General features: G+C 37.2%; 1 protein-coding gene across 2 annotated transcripts in view; it reads right to left on the reverse strand.

Annotated features, from left to right (window-relative positions):
* Positions 1 to 12,412, reverse strand: part of LOC113476561 (sodium channel protein type 5 subunit alpha-like) — a 45,673-nt gene extending 33,261 nt beyond the window's left edge. For both annotated transcript variants that reach the window (XM_026842310.1, XM_026842309.1), the window contains exons 1-4: positions 12,269 to 12,412; positions 2,414 to 2,697; positions 1,303 to 1,421; positions 438 to 545 (exon numbers count right to left, since the gene is read on the reverse strand). In XM_026842310.1, coding sequence (XP_026698111.1) covers positions 438 to 545; positions 1,303 to 1,421; positions 2,414 to 2,668 — 482 coding nt within the window. In that variant the 5' untranslated portion in view covers positions 2,669 to 2,697; positions 12,269 to 12,412. The remainder of the gene's footprint in view (positions 1 to 437; positions 546 to 1,302; positions 1,422 to 2,413; positions 2,698 to 12,268) is intronic.
* Positions 12,413 to 16,349: the final 3,937 nt, after the last annotated feature.

The raw sequence follows: 16,349 nt of genomic DNA on the forward strand, positions 1-16,349 counted from the left end.
CCAGGAGCTTCTGACAAAACATTTTATTAGAGCAAAACTCAGCGTTTCAATATTATTAGAAAGAATTTTAGAAGACAGCAGTTCTTGATGTGTTTCTTCAGCATCAGCAACAGTGAGAAATGTGTCTGGATAAAGAATAAATAATTACTGAATAACTTCAGAAAGTGGGATAACAAACTTGAGCAGTATGACAGACATGAAGCTAATTCAACAGCAGAACTTAATCTCCACTTTGTTTCTCCTACACCACCACAATTACTGTAGATGTTGAGTTTAAAGACAGAAATAGACCCTCAAAACAAAATGACAAATTCCTAACACAAGCAACTTTCCTTCTAAATCCTCCATAAATTATCTTGAGTGAAGGCAGCAAGATAAATCTCAACAATTCAATATAACTACAGAATTAAAAACTGTACATAGCCACAGATACTTACTCAATGTACTTGTTCCATGAAGGTGATGAAGAAGTCTTAGAGGACTCAGCCAGAGCCATGAATACACAATTAGTTATAATAGTGCAAATGATAAATAAAGTAAATAATGTAAGTCACAGGAGTGAAGGCAAAGAATATGACATTGATTCAGAAATGTAACTATATATTTTATCAGTCATAGATATAGTATCTGGTTTTGAGCAATGGTGTTACTGTTCTGGTCTCATTCCCCAGTGCCAAACTGGAGCAATATGCTAGTGATTCGCGTCCCCTAATGTTTGATGTTTGAGGTGAGATCTATATTACCTTTATATTCCAAAGACATTCCCTGTAGTGGGATCTCTGGAAATCTTCACTTTCCTATATCAAAGATACATTATTTTAATCTGATTTTCTAAAGAAACTAAGTTTGCATCATTTTACTTTCTGTTTTCATATGCATGCTTGCCTATTGCAGCCTTGTTTTTCTTAAAACGGGCCAATGTTTGATCAGCTTTGGTACATGAGTTGGATGTAATTCCTACAATCTGGGTAAACAGAAGATGAATAAGATGATAGAAAGCCTAGTAGTCTTCTCACTGAGAAAGGTTTCAGCATGAGATATTTATGAGACATCAGGAAATCAACATCAGAGAGCATTCTCAAAACACAAAGCTGTAGAAAATCAGGCTTCAATACCCCTAGTACTCATAAAACAATTTATTTCAAAGTAGCACAAGAGCACCAAGAGAGTAATAATTTCATAATTAGAAGTACTCTAGAGTGAAGAAAAGTCTAGATTCATTCAATGCTTGAAAATACAAAAGCACAGGATTATGTAGGGTTTTTTAATCAAAAAGAGCAAATTAAGCCAACAAAAGGATATGAATGTACTAAAATTTTAATTGCTGTTCTTCGGATTGGATGGAAAGGACTGAGGATCCATAAGGCACGTGTAGCAGTAAACCTGAAGATTGTTTTCTGTTTGTTTAGCACTATGAAAACCTTTTTTTAAAAAAAAAAAAAAAAAAAAAAAAAAAAAAAAAAAAAAAAAAAAAAAAAAGAAACATGAAGTAAACTTTTCAGAAAGTTGAACAGAGAACATATTTTTGTGGTGTATCCTGTTGAATCAGTGATGAGCAAGAGCTTGATTTTAATTTAGTCTGCTTGTTTAAATGAGAAAACCTTTCGTAATTTTTGTTAACCTTTCATCATAAACTGATGAGTTAATATCCATTAACTGTCAAGCTGCAAAAACCCTCAGCATGAACTAACCTTACTTATGACTATTCTCTTAAAATAAACTGAATCTCTCATTGTGTCAAGATATACAGAAGTGGAAGGAAGACTTGCAGCTTTTATCATTGTTTGCTGTTGCTGACTGTGATCCTCTAGCTCTAATTCTGTAGAAATTAGTTGAAAGTATTAAATATTTCTCAAGCAATAAGCATAATCTCCAATGGATTAATTACCATTTTTCTGTTCTGTATTCAAAATCATATTCTTCAATACTAGAATATGGAGTTTGAATAAGTAGGTTTTAAGGATTTATCAACTAATATTTTAACATAATTTTTATACTTAGGTGATCATTTGTTGTACGCATAAGTAGAGTGTAAGCATTGAGATAGAGAGGAACACATTGTTTCAAACCATGGAGTTTAAGAAAATTTACAAAATTATTATCATTTCTGGCAGATCAGACTCAAAAAACCCTTTTCTTCCTTTATCCATCCTATCTTTTCTGCTTCCATTCTGATTCAAATGTTAATCAAGTTCATATAATTTAATTCATATAATTCAAAATTAAGCTTTTTTTAAGAAGATTAGAGCATGTCATTCTGCTGTGCCAACTGCCTGCAATATTATAACCTTGAAAGGGACGTTAGTTTTTCCAAAGGGATCTAAGCAAAACTGTTTAATAGATCATTCACATAAACACTTCTTAGCAACACAATACAACAAATTAAAATCCAAGCATCTTGGTTGGCTCTAACCTTACGATCTTTGTAGTATGGGTCGAGATCCTCCAGTGGTTCCCCAATGAGCTCTGGAGGAGGACTTCCATAGAGAGCTGGTAACTTCTGGAAAGCTTTTAGGTCAAGCTGAGGACGTGGTTTCTCCTCAGGTTTCTGGTCTATAGTAGTTCTTCGACAATCCCTCTTGGCAGCAATTCTCTTTTCGATAGCAACCAAGGATTCATAAGTGAACTTACGGAAGTTGTTGGTACCAAGTAGTAAGAAATCAGCCATTTTTCATTCTTCTCTTCCTGCCACTAATTCTGTCCAAATAATAGAAACAAGTAGCAAGGAAGTCAAGTAACTCCAAAACAGGTAAGTTAGGAAAATGAAACAACTGGCTGACCATGCATGTCTCATAAGGTAAACTTTCTGAGTCATCAACATCAAAAAAAGAAGAAAAAAAAAAAAAAAGCTATGACCAATACCTTCTTCAGTAAGATGTCTGTTCGGTATTTTTTTAAAATTATGTGTATTTGAGAGGATGTGGGCAGATGTGGCCAACCATAGGAGTTTCCATAAGGCCAAATGCCGGGGGCTGCCCTTGGGCCACAACAACCCCCAGCAGCGCTACAGGCTTGGGGAGGAGTGGCTGGAGAGCTGCCAGTCAGAGAGGGACCTGGGGGTGCTGATTGACAGCCGGCTGAACAGGAGCCAGCAGTGTGCCCAGGGGGCCAAGAAGGCCAATGGCATCCTGGCTTGTGTCAGCAATAGCGTGGCCAGCAGGGACAGGGAAGGGATCTGACCCCTGTACTCGGCACTGGTGAGGCCGCCCCTCGATTCCTGTGTTCAGTTTTGGGCCCCTCACTACAAAAAGGACATTGAATGACTCGAGCGTGTCCAGAGAAGGGCAACGAAGCTGGTGCAGGGTCTGGAGCACAGGTCGTACGGGGAGCGGCTGAGGGAACTGGGGGTGTTTAGTCTGGAGAAGAGGAGGCTGAGGGGAGACCTCATCGCCCTCTACAGCTCCCTGAAAGGAGGTTGCAGAGAGTTGGGGATGAGTCTCTTGAACCAACTAACAAGTGATAGGACAAGAGGGAATGGCCTCAAGTTGCACCAGGGAAGGTTTAGACTAGATATTAGGAAGCATTTCTTTCCAGGAGGGGTTGTTAGGTGTTGGAATGGGCTGCCCAGGGCAGTAGTGGAGTCCCCATCCCTGGAGGTGTTTAGGAGTAGAGTTGGCATAACACTTAGGGACGTGGTGTAGTTGGGAACTGTCAGTGTTTGATTAATGGTTGGACTGGATGATCTTCAAGGTCTTTTCCAACCTAGATGATTCTGTGATTCTGTGATGTCCTGGTTTTGGCTAAGATAGAGTTAACCTTCTTCCTAGTAGCTGGTACAGTGCTCTGTTTTTGATTTAGTGTGAGAACAATGCTGATAACACACTGATGTTTCAGTTGTTGCTAAGCAGCATTTATCTGAAGTTAAGGACTTTACTGTTTCCCATGCTCTGCCAGGGAGCTGGTGCACAATAACTGGGAGGGAACACGGCCAGAAGAGCTGACCCGAACTAGCCAAAAGGATATTCCATACCACAGAATGTCATGATCAGTACAGAAACCAGGCGGAGATGAGTGGGATGGGCAGATCACTGCTTGGGCATTGGTCATCGTGTGGTGAGCAATTTCATTGTGCACCACTTGTATTTTCTTGGGGTTTATTTCTCTCTTTTTAAGATATTCCGTTTCATTACAATTACTATTATATATTGTTATTATTATATTTTAGTTTAGTTATTAAACCATTCTTATCTGAACCCACACGAATAACTTGTTTTTCTGAGTCTCCTCCCCATGCCACTGGGAAGGGGGAGGAGTTAGTGAGTGACTGGTGTTTAGCTGCTCCTGGGGTTAAACCATGACAGCAGACCCCTATAGACTTAAGAGTGTATTTAGAGGACCTTATTTAAGGTTATGTTATCCTAAATGCTCTTGAGCTGTTATTCAGAAAAAAAACTAAGGTACTGGTTTAACGCGGTATTTGAAAATGAGACAGTAAAACCCATCAGACTGCAACATCAAATATGTGGAAGCTGTGTCTGCAACAGAAGGATCAAGTATTAAATTAACTAGTGCAGATGTAAATACTCAGATGGATAACCCATCCTGGTGGTGTCAGCACAGGAACAAGCAGTGTCCAAACATCAAATGATTTAACTTGTGACCCAGAGTCATTACTGACTGACATGGTGGACAGAAATGCTTGATCTGACAAGTATCAAGCAGCAAGTTTATATTTTATGACCACTTGTCAGAACAACAAAACTGAGATTATACTAGAAAATTACTTGGCATAATTTAATGGAGAATTTTGGCCAGGTATTGGATAGGATCCATTCAAGCAAAACCTACCCGAGTCCATACTTCGGCAGTACAGTGAATCCAACCTTATACCTTAACCCTGAAAAGCTTCAAAGCTATGTAGTGAAAATATATTGACAGTGAAAAAAAAAACCCAGAAAATGGTATACAGAGTAAGACAATCCAGACTTGCACCCTTGTGCTAAACTCACTCAAAATTTCTATAAGATTTCTCTAAAATATTTTCTTTGATTATGACCTCCAGGAAGACACTGTTGCTTCAGTACAGAGCTACCAAATCAGTGCAGTCCCACCTGCAGAGTGTGAAATGAGGAGGGCTTTACTCAGGATAGATCACTGTTGGGACTGTGTGGAAGAAGACCACATTAGAGCCACACAGCCAGATCTTTTCATCCAGAAGCTGCCACCGCTACCACTTCAATGTGTCCTTCAAAGCTGACTCCATAACTAGAAATCAGAGTTTAATTTTGGAAAGTTTAAGCTGTCCTCGGGACAACTGCCAGATGACTCGCTCTCGCACCTTTCCTTTCCAGGCACTATATGCACTATCCCAGGAAAACACAAAGTCTGAATCAAAAGTCTTTGTTTTATTGAAAATAATTTTACTGCTGACTCCCTGTATCTTCCCCATCTATGCAACACCATTTCATTTCTTCCCAGAAACAACATGATTTCAGTTGTATTCATGTTGCTGAACTGCAGGAAACCATTGCTGTGGAAAAAACAGCTGGAGGCCAGTGACAAACTAACTGAAGTGAAATCTCTTAATTTTTTTCAGTCCACCTGTCTCTTCCATTAAATAAGCACACAAAATCATAAATATGAAAAGTAACCCTTGCTTCCAGCACAAAATTGCAACAGAAATAGGATATTCGGGCAAGAATACTCATTATTTTATGCTTTTCAAGATCAAGCTAACAGTCTGAAAGCTGTGCATAGTATTATAGCAAAAATGAAAGCCGTGACATCCACTCCCAAGTTTTCAGGTTCTCAGCTAGCCAAAGTGGTATTTGTCTTGTTGATGTTCGGAGTAAATTAGATGTTGTGGTATCAGTAATGAGAGCTGTGAATGATGCATGAAATGACACAATTTCTGTGCAATGCATGGAAGGAATAATTATTTTATTCTGATTTGTGTCAAATCATCCAAACATACCCATCCCTGCATACAGCACTTCCATGAAATTCTACCTGATCTCAAAAGTTCACCATTAACATCCTGGGTTTGTTGCAGATTTCTTTGCATTTTCTCTTCTCTCTTCCATGAAACCATCGTTCAAATCCCAGAAAAGAAACTTTAATTGTTACACTGTTCTCCCTCCAGGCTGCTAGAAGGCAGAGCAAAATCTAGGAAGACAAGATGCTGTTGGCTAAAGCCAGAGATGGGAAAATAGAAGGAAGCATGAGGGCACTTAGGGTCTGCAGGTCCTTGGCTGGAACTGGAGACCAGGCAGTGGAGTCTTTCCTGCTGGTTTTATAAATTGCTCCACAGGTGAACAAACATTAAGTAAAGGAAATAAAGTCTTGTGCTTGCTTTCTCACACGTCAGTAGCAAAATTTTCATTGACAGAAGCTGCAAGGCTAAACTACACTTTTCATTCATGGGCAATTCTGAGGTACTCAGCCTAGTTCTGAATAAAATTTAATGATTATTAAAAATTGAGTAATCCAGAAAAAATGTTCCTTATTCATTCAGGCATCTTTAAATAATCCCCAAAATAATTTGTGTTATTCATAGTCTCAGGGAGGATACTATACAAAGTACAGCTGAGATGTATTTATTTTTTGTGTGTGTCCAGGACTAGATTTAGCAATTTGACCAAAAGAAGTAAAAAGTGTTAATGCAAAACCATTTTTGCCTTTGACGTGACAGAAGCGACAAAGTACCATTTTGGCCTTTTCTCCAAACTTGAAATATCTACAAAATGGTGTGACATTTAATATTTCTTTAAAATGAAATGTTTTCTTGTCCTTTGACTGACCAAATGCTGAATGAAATCAACATGAGAGAAGAATAATAGGAAAGCAAACAAAAAAAAGCATTTATGATTTGTTCTTTTAGCTATCAAATATATTTTCTATGAATTATTTCTCAAATATCAAAATGCATAGCTAGATAATTTTCCAAAGTAAGGCTGCTTTCTTACAAATGTGTTTTCCTCTTTAGGAATATTCATTGTGACAGACTAGGAAGCAAGGTTATTGTCAAAGATGTTTTCTCTCCTTTTCTTGCTATTACAATCACTCCAATTCAAACCTCGGTTAATGAACAAAAGTTGTTCTCGATTATTTCATTTCCTGGCATCATGATCTATTATGGAAAAAAGGAGGTCAAAACATGTTGACAATTACTATGATCAGCACGACCAAGGTAATTAGTGTGAATAGTGTGGCCATGATTACCTTATAACACTTTTTTTTCTTTAGTTTGTATGATGCAATACTTATCTGTCTAAACTGTCCCTTCAGTTTAAAAAGGCTTTTAAAAAGGCTTAATATGCACAGAAATTTTCTCTTAAGTAACTGAAATAACAGCTGTTTACAAACAGTCATTTGTCCTATTGGAACAACTTTATTTTTTACACTTTTGCATATTATTCAGTGATAATATCCAATGCCTGAAGAAGCAAAGTTAGGGCCTCTAGACTGATCCAGCTGCTTGTATCTACAGTAATTATTTCAGAAGTCAAGAACATCAATATGAACCTTGGAAAGACATGTGAACTGCGCCACTCAAAGTTACTATGATAGACTTGGGCTGTGTTGCATCTTTCTACATCTGAATTTCCAGCAGATAAGACAAATCTTGCTAAAAGGAATAAGTTTTAGTTAACAGCAGTTCAAAGTTTCTGTAGAACACTTCTATTCTTTCCTCAAATACTTTTCTAATTTTTAATCAAACTAAACTGACATTGTCCTAATGATCTTTAATACATGTAAGAAAATAACTTTTCTATATTAACACATGTAATTTTTTTTAATCATGGAATAAATATTTCAGGTTGGAAGGGAACTCAGGAGGTCTGTAGTTGAACCTACTCCTCAAAATGGGTTGGTCATGAGGTCAAGCAAATCTCCAAGGACAGAGACTGCACAACTTCTTTGAGCAACGTGTTCCAATACTTGACTATTTCAATCCATTTGGAACCCTCTTGTTTCAATTTATGCCCCCTGCCTCTTGTCTGCTCACCATGCACCACTGTAATAATAAAAAATAAAATATTGCATTAATTTGAAAGGTAAAAGGCTCCCCCACCCCCAAATGCCTTTATATAAGGAAAAAAAAAAAAGTATTATACCTACTTCAGCCCATTTAGTCCACCTATTTATAGCAGCCTACAAGAAACATCTCACAAGTCTGATTCACACCATCTAGTGTAGCTCCATTGAGATTGCCAAGGGATACAATGATCAGTATATTTGCTCATCAGTTTCCCACCTGACTTCAACTGAGCTGTGTCACCATCCTTTGAATACTCCAGGTTCAGTCCCAAAATTTATTTACCTTCCTTAGACAACCTGGCCAAGAGCTTCAGTCCTCTGAGTCTCCCAGTGTGGCATCTGAATGAAAGGAGATGGCAACAGCTGCTCTAACTACCCTATACCTTCTTTGCAATCAACAAAACTGAAGATACATGCCAGCTAATGATAAGTAAACTTAGATTAAGACACATCAAGAGTGATGAAAAATGCAACTGATTTTTTTCATTGCCTATAAAAGAAAAGCATGAGATAAACCCCACTCTTTCAATCTGGGATTTAGAGCTTATAGTTCCCAGCACTGGGGAATGAAGATAGCAGAGTGGAGATCCACAAAACTATTTACCAAGACCTAAAGCCTGTTAGCATTCATTTAGAAAGCCCCTCTGGATGGGATTCATCTCACTTCACCACAGACATCCAAGCTAGACAGCTACATCTCCACTAGCTCTCCAGCTGCCTGCTGAGACATTTTTTCGTATTTCTTTCAGGATTAAATAAATCACATTTCACACTGCCAGCTGACTACAGTTGATGACCTGAGATATCTCAAGTGAGATGAGATAAATTCAACTCTTTGCATCCATTAGGCCTCTTCTTGCTGCTTAACTAATCAACAACTGCAAAACTTCCAAAGATTAGTAATTCTACAGTCAGCAGTAAGACTGGACAAACATCATTACTCACCAACAGACTGTGAACACATAAAAATTCTAGGATTGCCTTATATTACATTGCTTCCTTAATGACTACTTACAGGACAAGCCTTCTTAGCAATTAGTGAAGTGTTAAGTCACATTTTAGTTTGCATAGTAAGGGTGGACTAATTTTCAGCTACTTCACTATCATAAATAATTTAAATCTGTGCAGAGATGACTTTCTGTAAGTGCTTGAGCAGTCAATTGACAAGTTGTCAAATGGCCAGTTGCAAGCCCTGAGGAAGTTAAGAAACTCTGTGGCAGCACAGGAAACTGATAGAAAAGAGATTAAAAGCTTTTAATGACCATAGACTAGTCCATTGCTGTAGAACTTGGGATAAGTTAAATATAATCAGCAAGTTATTAGCATAAGCCCATGAACTTTAACTGGTAACTTTGGCATGCCCAAGAAGTACAAAAGTGTTCAGAAGTAGCCAGAACAAGATTGTGAACGCCAACAGTAAATGCAACCATGGCAGTGCAGTTTACATAAAGTAATCATCAACGAGGTATTGTCTGCCATCCCAATAACTAAGGTTAGTGGGGGTAACCAGAGGACAAAGAAAGACTGGTGGGAAACTCCGTGACCTAACACCAGGTTTCAGGACTATCTATCCAACCTCTGAGGTACCCAGGGAGTAGAGAGGGCCCTAGGAACCCCACCACCCAGGACTATGCACAGCATGGCTGGAGATGTAGTACAGGAAAGTCACGTAACCTGTAAACTGCATATATCTGTGATTAAAGTGTGTTGATATCTGAGTCCATTGATCCTCCACACTATGTTCCTTCTATGGTGACAACTGCATAGAGACCTGAGACCAAAATAATCTCCTTCCTATGCTGTTACCAAGAAAATTGGCCAGTTGCTGGACGTAGATGACAGGGCAATAAAGCTCACATGTGGAGTTTTAAAAAACAAAGAGAAGAGACAGGTTATAACTCAGCCTTCTCATAACTTGAGTATTATGTGTGCTTAGAAACCCTGAGTGAAATCGAATACATCTTGATTTAGAAGTGCCATACCAAGAAATATCAGCTGATTTGGGGGCAGATTTAAGAAGCATGGCTAGACAGCTGCAAGTTTCTCATTTTTGAGTCCCATGAAGTGGGAAAGAGGAGGAGGAAAAGGAGAAGAATGAAGGGAAATTCATTCATTTTTCCAAGCTTGGCAGGCTGGGTCCTGCCAAAGGGACAACAGTGGAAGGAAGGAGTATGTGCTGCAGGTTACACTTAGCAGCCGGGAGAGGGACAAGTTGTGATTTTTAAGCACATATATTCTGTGGTGCTGTACTGAACCATCTACAGATTCTATAGATATTCAAGTTTTGCAGCAAAGAGAGGGAATATGATTTCTCTTCAGCCTTAAGGAATGGGAACTAAACCCTCACTACCTCAGCTCTGCAAGAGGCTAAGGACACCTATGTAAGAATTGCTGCAATTTTATTCAGATGACATTAATAAATGGTATTTTTTTTTTCATTTTAAGGCTCTTTTTTTTTTTTTTTTTTTTTTTTCCTTGCCACATGTAAGCAGTGTTGTAAATGTGGTTGGTGTGATTAATGGTTCTATAAACTTTTAGCTCATATTAATATGACTTGATTACAACAAATAAAAGCTATAGAAACTCAGTGAAATATATGGATTGGATTTTGGACTGTTACCATTAACAGAAAGTACTAAATGTACTAAAAGTATCACAGATTTGTCATTTTGATGCTCTGGAGATTGGTTTCATTATGTATCATACATTTTGATACAGAAAGGTATCTTAGCAGATGAATATATGCTTTGAAGGACAAAACTTTAGATATAACATAAGAGAAACATTTTTCCCTAAGATCGTAACAAAAGTCAAATGATCCATGAAATAAAACCTGAAAAAGCCAAACCCCTCCTGTTAATAAAACACATTGAGAAAACTTTTAACATGTAAGCTTTCAAATAAAAATTTGAGTATACAATCTAATTTTAACTTTGATTGCCAGAAGTTTATTGATTCCACAAGTTGCATGAAATTTTCAAATTACATGGTCTTTTGTCTGCCACAGTTTTCTACACAGAAACTTTTGTCTAAATAAATTAAAAATTATCTAATCAGAAGTCAGTTCTGAACAACCCATTTGCATTAATGTCATTATTAGGTTCCTCACTTTTCATTATTAACTTCACCATTTGCCCTTTCCATCCTACAAAGGAAATCCAAATTTCACAGAACTTTTCTCCATTGATACGGAAAATAGTCTCATGTCAAATTAAATAATTACCAAAAAAAGCAAAGTGTAGTACAACAAAAAATGAAAACCTATGAAACATGGTAAAGGAATAGTATCAGTACAGTGGGAAGAACCTCCAGACAACCTGGTTCTGTCAGGTCTTTGTACTGGTTACCTTCACAGTTTATCACATTATCAACCTAATAAATCACCTTTGTATAATGTACATCTCTATTCCACTTGAAATAATTTCTCTAGAGGTTTACCTATTGTATCTGTGGTGAACTGAATGCACGTAAGCCACTCCCAGTAGATAAAAGCTATTGCAGCTGCTTCACATGGAAATCTGAAACGTTTAAACTCTTCTGTTTCATCAGAGACATCTGTTTCCATGAGTTTTTAAAGGCTATCTTCTTTTCTATTGCCAATTCACCACCTATCAGTCAAATTTGTATTCTTTTCATTGTATCATTCATTAAATTACTTCCCTATTAATATTCACTTATTAGTTTAGCTGCCTCAGAGTTTATCTTGATAAAAGCATTCACCAAAACCAGTCCAGCATAATCCAGAAATAAAACAGATTTTTTTTTTTAACCTAAAAAAGTAATTTTAAATAAGATCCACTTCTTAAGTCTCAAAAAATAGGTTAGTCTGTATCAGAACAGTTACTAAGCATAAACCTATGTAAAAGAAAGTTATGAAACTGGTTATTGAAATTATTATTTTTATTTTGAAATAAAAATTATAACTAAAGAATCTGAAATTTGTGTATAAAATATATATCTCAAGCATTATTATTCACAGAAGAAAAACTTCCTTACATACCTATTTAGTCTTCTACATGTTATTTTTGACCCTAGTTTACTCATTTTAGCAAAATAACAAGTCAAAAACATAGGGGAACCTCCTGTGCAAATATATTGCACTGGAGGGAATAAATATGCACTCCTGCCCACTTTCATTTTCTTTTACATGCCATGCACTTAGAAAAAAGAGTTTCCGCTCAAGTTCTTTAATGTTTTTAGGCAAATAAAAGGTCACTGAATCCTGTTGAAGACCCTACCACAAACCACATTTTTTTCTGAGAGAAAATGCAGTAACTACAGGACTTACATTATTTTCCATCCCCTCTAAGTGAAGGTTCGAAGAGTCACTTCTTTCTATGCAAGAGGAACATTTCTCAGCCCAGTTATCTCCCAAGAAATAGCTGGAAAAACCTCCTCACTGCCTTTATCATCTCTATTTCCCCTTTCAGCAATCCCTTGCCACTCGGGCAATACTCTTCCTTCAGGAACTGTGTTATTTGTACATGGGGGGTGTTGAGGGAGGCGTCTATTTAGCCATCAGAGTAACTGATGTGATTATACAAGGTCCCATGGGAAAGGCTGTAACCTCAGTAAGCAAAGCTGGGGAGGCTCCAAGCTGAGCATTTCTTTTAAGATATTGTTCCATGCCTGGATTTCTGAGTGTATTTCACAGAAATTCAGGAGTGAAGCAGAAAAAAGTGCATGGGAAACTTGGGATCAAATGTGTTTGTCAGCCTCACAGTGAGAGTTGTCTGTACAGATTTTTCATAAAGGGCATTGGCCTTTATATTTTATTTGAATATTTCAGTTCTGTGCTTTAGTGAAGTCAGAAAATGTATGATGCTGAATCTGTAATTATACTGAAAGACTGTGACAGAAGCTGGGTAGAAGGCAAGAAAAGTGATGACTGTGTCTGTGTGTGTATACATGTATACATGTGTGTGTATATGCACATATATATATATATATATATATATATAAATAGAATCCAGTGCATATTTATGATTCAGTTTAATTATAGATAGATAGTTATAGATAGATAGATAGATAGATAGATAGATAGATAGATAGATAGATAGTATATGCAAGGAGTAGTTGAGGAGCCTGGAAGGATTCACTCACTCCTGAAACCTGCAAATCCTTCATGGCTGAAACCACTGTTGGATAGGATGTGAGAAAGACTATCTTTGCAGCTATGTCTGCACTACTAGAAAAATGGGACAGGGGCCATTCTCTGGTCCTGAAGATAAATGGCACAGTAAGGTTTTGTCCATAAAATTAAATTTTCTTATGCTTCAAAAACAGGGAGGGAAAACAGGAGTCCTCCTCTCCAAGGAGGGACCCGTGCAATTTTAGAAGATCTTGCCTCTCCTGTAGGAGAACCAAGATTTCTCCTATTGAGTGTGCTCATTTCTTCATGTGGCTTTGCTTAGGGACAGAGTGTGCTCTCGCCGACAATTAATCTGACACAAAGGAACCTGAATGTAGTATTTCTGAATTACTCAGGCTGATGATCTTTTTAAGGCAGAAGGAAAACATCTTCTTTGCAGCAAGCATTGGCTGCGCAAAAACAATTTTTAATCATCAGACACTAAAGAGAAAAGTTAAGGCCGATACATTAATTTCAGACTATACTTCACTTTAAGGACATCCAGTATTTCACCAAGTTAAAATGGGATGAATCAAAGGAAGGAAAGTCAGCTGACCTCTGGATGGAATACGAGATGGTATCTCTGCAGTGTAAGAATGTACTAAAAATGGAGCACTGTTTCAACCCAGAAGATCTGGGTGTCGGATCCTTTCCTACACTAAATATCAGGATCAATAAAACAGTTTTTTACCCTATCTATATTTTGTCCTTGGCAGCTTTGACTGAGGGAGAAGTGGAGCTTTCAAGGAAAGTAGTCTTGCAGTATACTGAGACAAATACTATTTATTTTCTGTTGAATTTAGGTTGGTTGCCGGTCTACTTCTATTGTTAAAGTTACCTTCTTTCAAAGTATGTAGGACTGTGACAAATGGGAGAAAGAAGTCATGATGGTACACCACATCTCAGACTTTGATTAATTGGTGGAACATTACCGTCTCTTGGCAAAAGTTCTGGTTCATTAGGCTCTAAATTTAATGAGTGTTGCTGTAGGAAGTTAAACAATGTCGCAGATATTTTGGACAGGGTACTGCACGGAAGGTTTAATTTCATGTGAAAAAGCACATCTGTAATGATCAGGAAGACTATTCACAACAGAAATTTGGAAATATCATGGCAGGTTAAAACAGAAAAAAGATTTATTAATCCATCTGACTTCACAATTGTCATTGCTATCACACTTTAACAACACTTATAGAATGTAACATGTTCAGACCAGTCACATGAATCTCAGACTTCATGACATAAATTCAATTCATATTATCTCTTCTTGTTCCCTGCAAGCTATCCGTCTGTCACAGGTATTATATAGCTTTAAAACCATCTGACATTAATTTCATGAAATTTGAAATGTTTGAAGCTCACTTAGGTATCTGTGAAGATGGGAAAAGTTCACGTCCTTTGTATAAATATCTGCACTTTCCGGTAATATGGAAGGAATCGACAAATAATAAGAGTAGATTTAAAAATATATTCATGCCCCCCCCAAGAAGCATATGGATACCCAGTAGGATTTTCAGTATCTGAATGACATTGCAATCAATGTGACAAGCTTCTAAACACTTTTAAGAATGCCACTGTAAAGTGTCTCTAACATCAGTTACATAGATAGCTTTCATATCCACCTCCAATGCTAATTTACTTGCATTTCACCCAAAGTTATAGATGGAAAACAGAGTTGAAATAACAGCTAGTCTTGGCTTCCTCTCTGATAGATATTCTCCTCTGCTTTGGGGGAATGAAAACCTGCAGTTTCCAGAGGCAAGAAGGAATTATTGTCATCTATGGGTGAAGAAAACAAGGGCACCTCATGTTTATCTCAGACTTTCCCAGGTCCTTGTCTTAACCTTGAGATGGACAAGTTACCTGTCATCTCTGGTCCAAACTGAATCAGAGATAATCTTAGCTCTCAGTAATTAAAAATATCCCAGGGTGTTTTCAAAGGGCACTTTTTTTTTACAGGTTGCATTCAGGGTATATTCCTTGTATGTACTGAGTTATCCAAATCCCTTGACTACTCATGGCAAAGAGATAACTAAGTTAGTTCTAGCAGTCAACCAGTTTTGCCCCAGTGATTGCTTGAGAAAGCAGGTGTCTTGCATCATCTGTGCTGCAAAGATGCTTTGGGTCACAACTCACTATGTAGACTGCAAAGGATATCAAATACGTGAAAAAAATGCAGAAATGTTGAATTGTAATAGCTGAACAAAATGCACATTTAGTTGAAGGTGAGAAGCAGCTGCCTAGGCTCAATTGACTGCACTGATGAAATCTGCTCTGAGTATAAATGGGAATTTAGATGTGTCCCGCCTCCTTTTAAATGCAGGGAGAGAAAACAGAGATTCCTTGCTGGACAGGGAAGGGTGAGGCACCTTTGACATTGACTTTTTCTTCCCTGTTCAAAATTAAGTCCTCATTTTGCCCATTGTACTCACAGCAAGGCTGTTTGAGTCCCCTCTCCTCCATCAGTTGGAAAAGTGGAGAACCTCCAACCTCAGCACAATTCAAGTCAATGAGAGCAGCTGGAGGGAAATAAACCTCAAGCTAAAAGAAATTTTTAAAAGTAGAAATGTAAATGCTGCCATGACAAAATCTCAACTTTGTTAAACGAAGAAAAAGAGCCAAAAACCATTCTCCATTTGTAAAGAAAACATATGGAAATAGCCTATAAAAATCAAGGTGTTTAGTGGTAAAATGTATAGAGGTATTTAAAAATCTGAGCAATAGCTGCATTTACAAATGTTTCAGAAATGGCTTAATGGAAGTGGGCAAATATTTGATGTTAATGGATATTTTAACTTAAGAAAAATTAATACTTAAAGACAAGCGAAACATATTCATGTGATGTATGTTTGCTATTAGAAAAGAAGAATATTCATTAAATGTAATCTACAGTAAAGCTGAACAGTCAGCTTAAATTGAGATTCAAATTGCCCTTCCATTTTACCCTCCACAGCATATCAATAACTTTGGGGTAGGGAATGGTTACTTAAAGATAGTACAAAATAATTTCATTTCTTAGATCTTTTAAAAATAACGACCAACTTATTTCTGTATGTATCCTGACGATTCTGTAATTGGTATGTGTGTACATACCTATCTGTTATGATAAATTATTGTATTTTATAGCAATCTAAAAAATAATAAATAGAAGGTAGATTGCGAAAAATTAAATATCATGTGCAGCAATCAGTCAGTATCTATCCAGGTTTTTACACAGATTTCATTGTTATAGTAACAG

This window comes from Athene cunicularia (assembly GCF_003259725.1).
Source record: "Athene cunicularia isolate RWA chromosome 2 unlocalized genomic scaffold, athCun1 chr2_part1, whole genome shotgun sequence".
Lineage (NCBI taxonomy): Eukaryota > Metazoa > Chordata > Aves > Strigiformes > Strigidae > Athene > Athene cunicularia.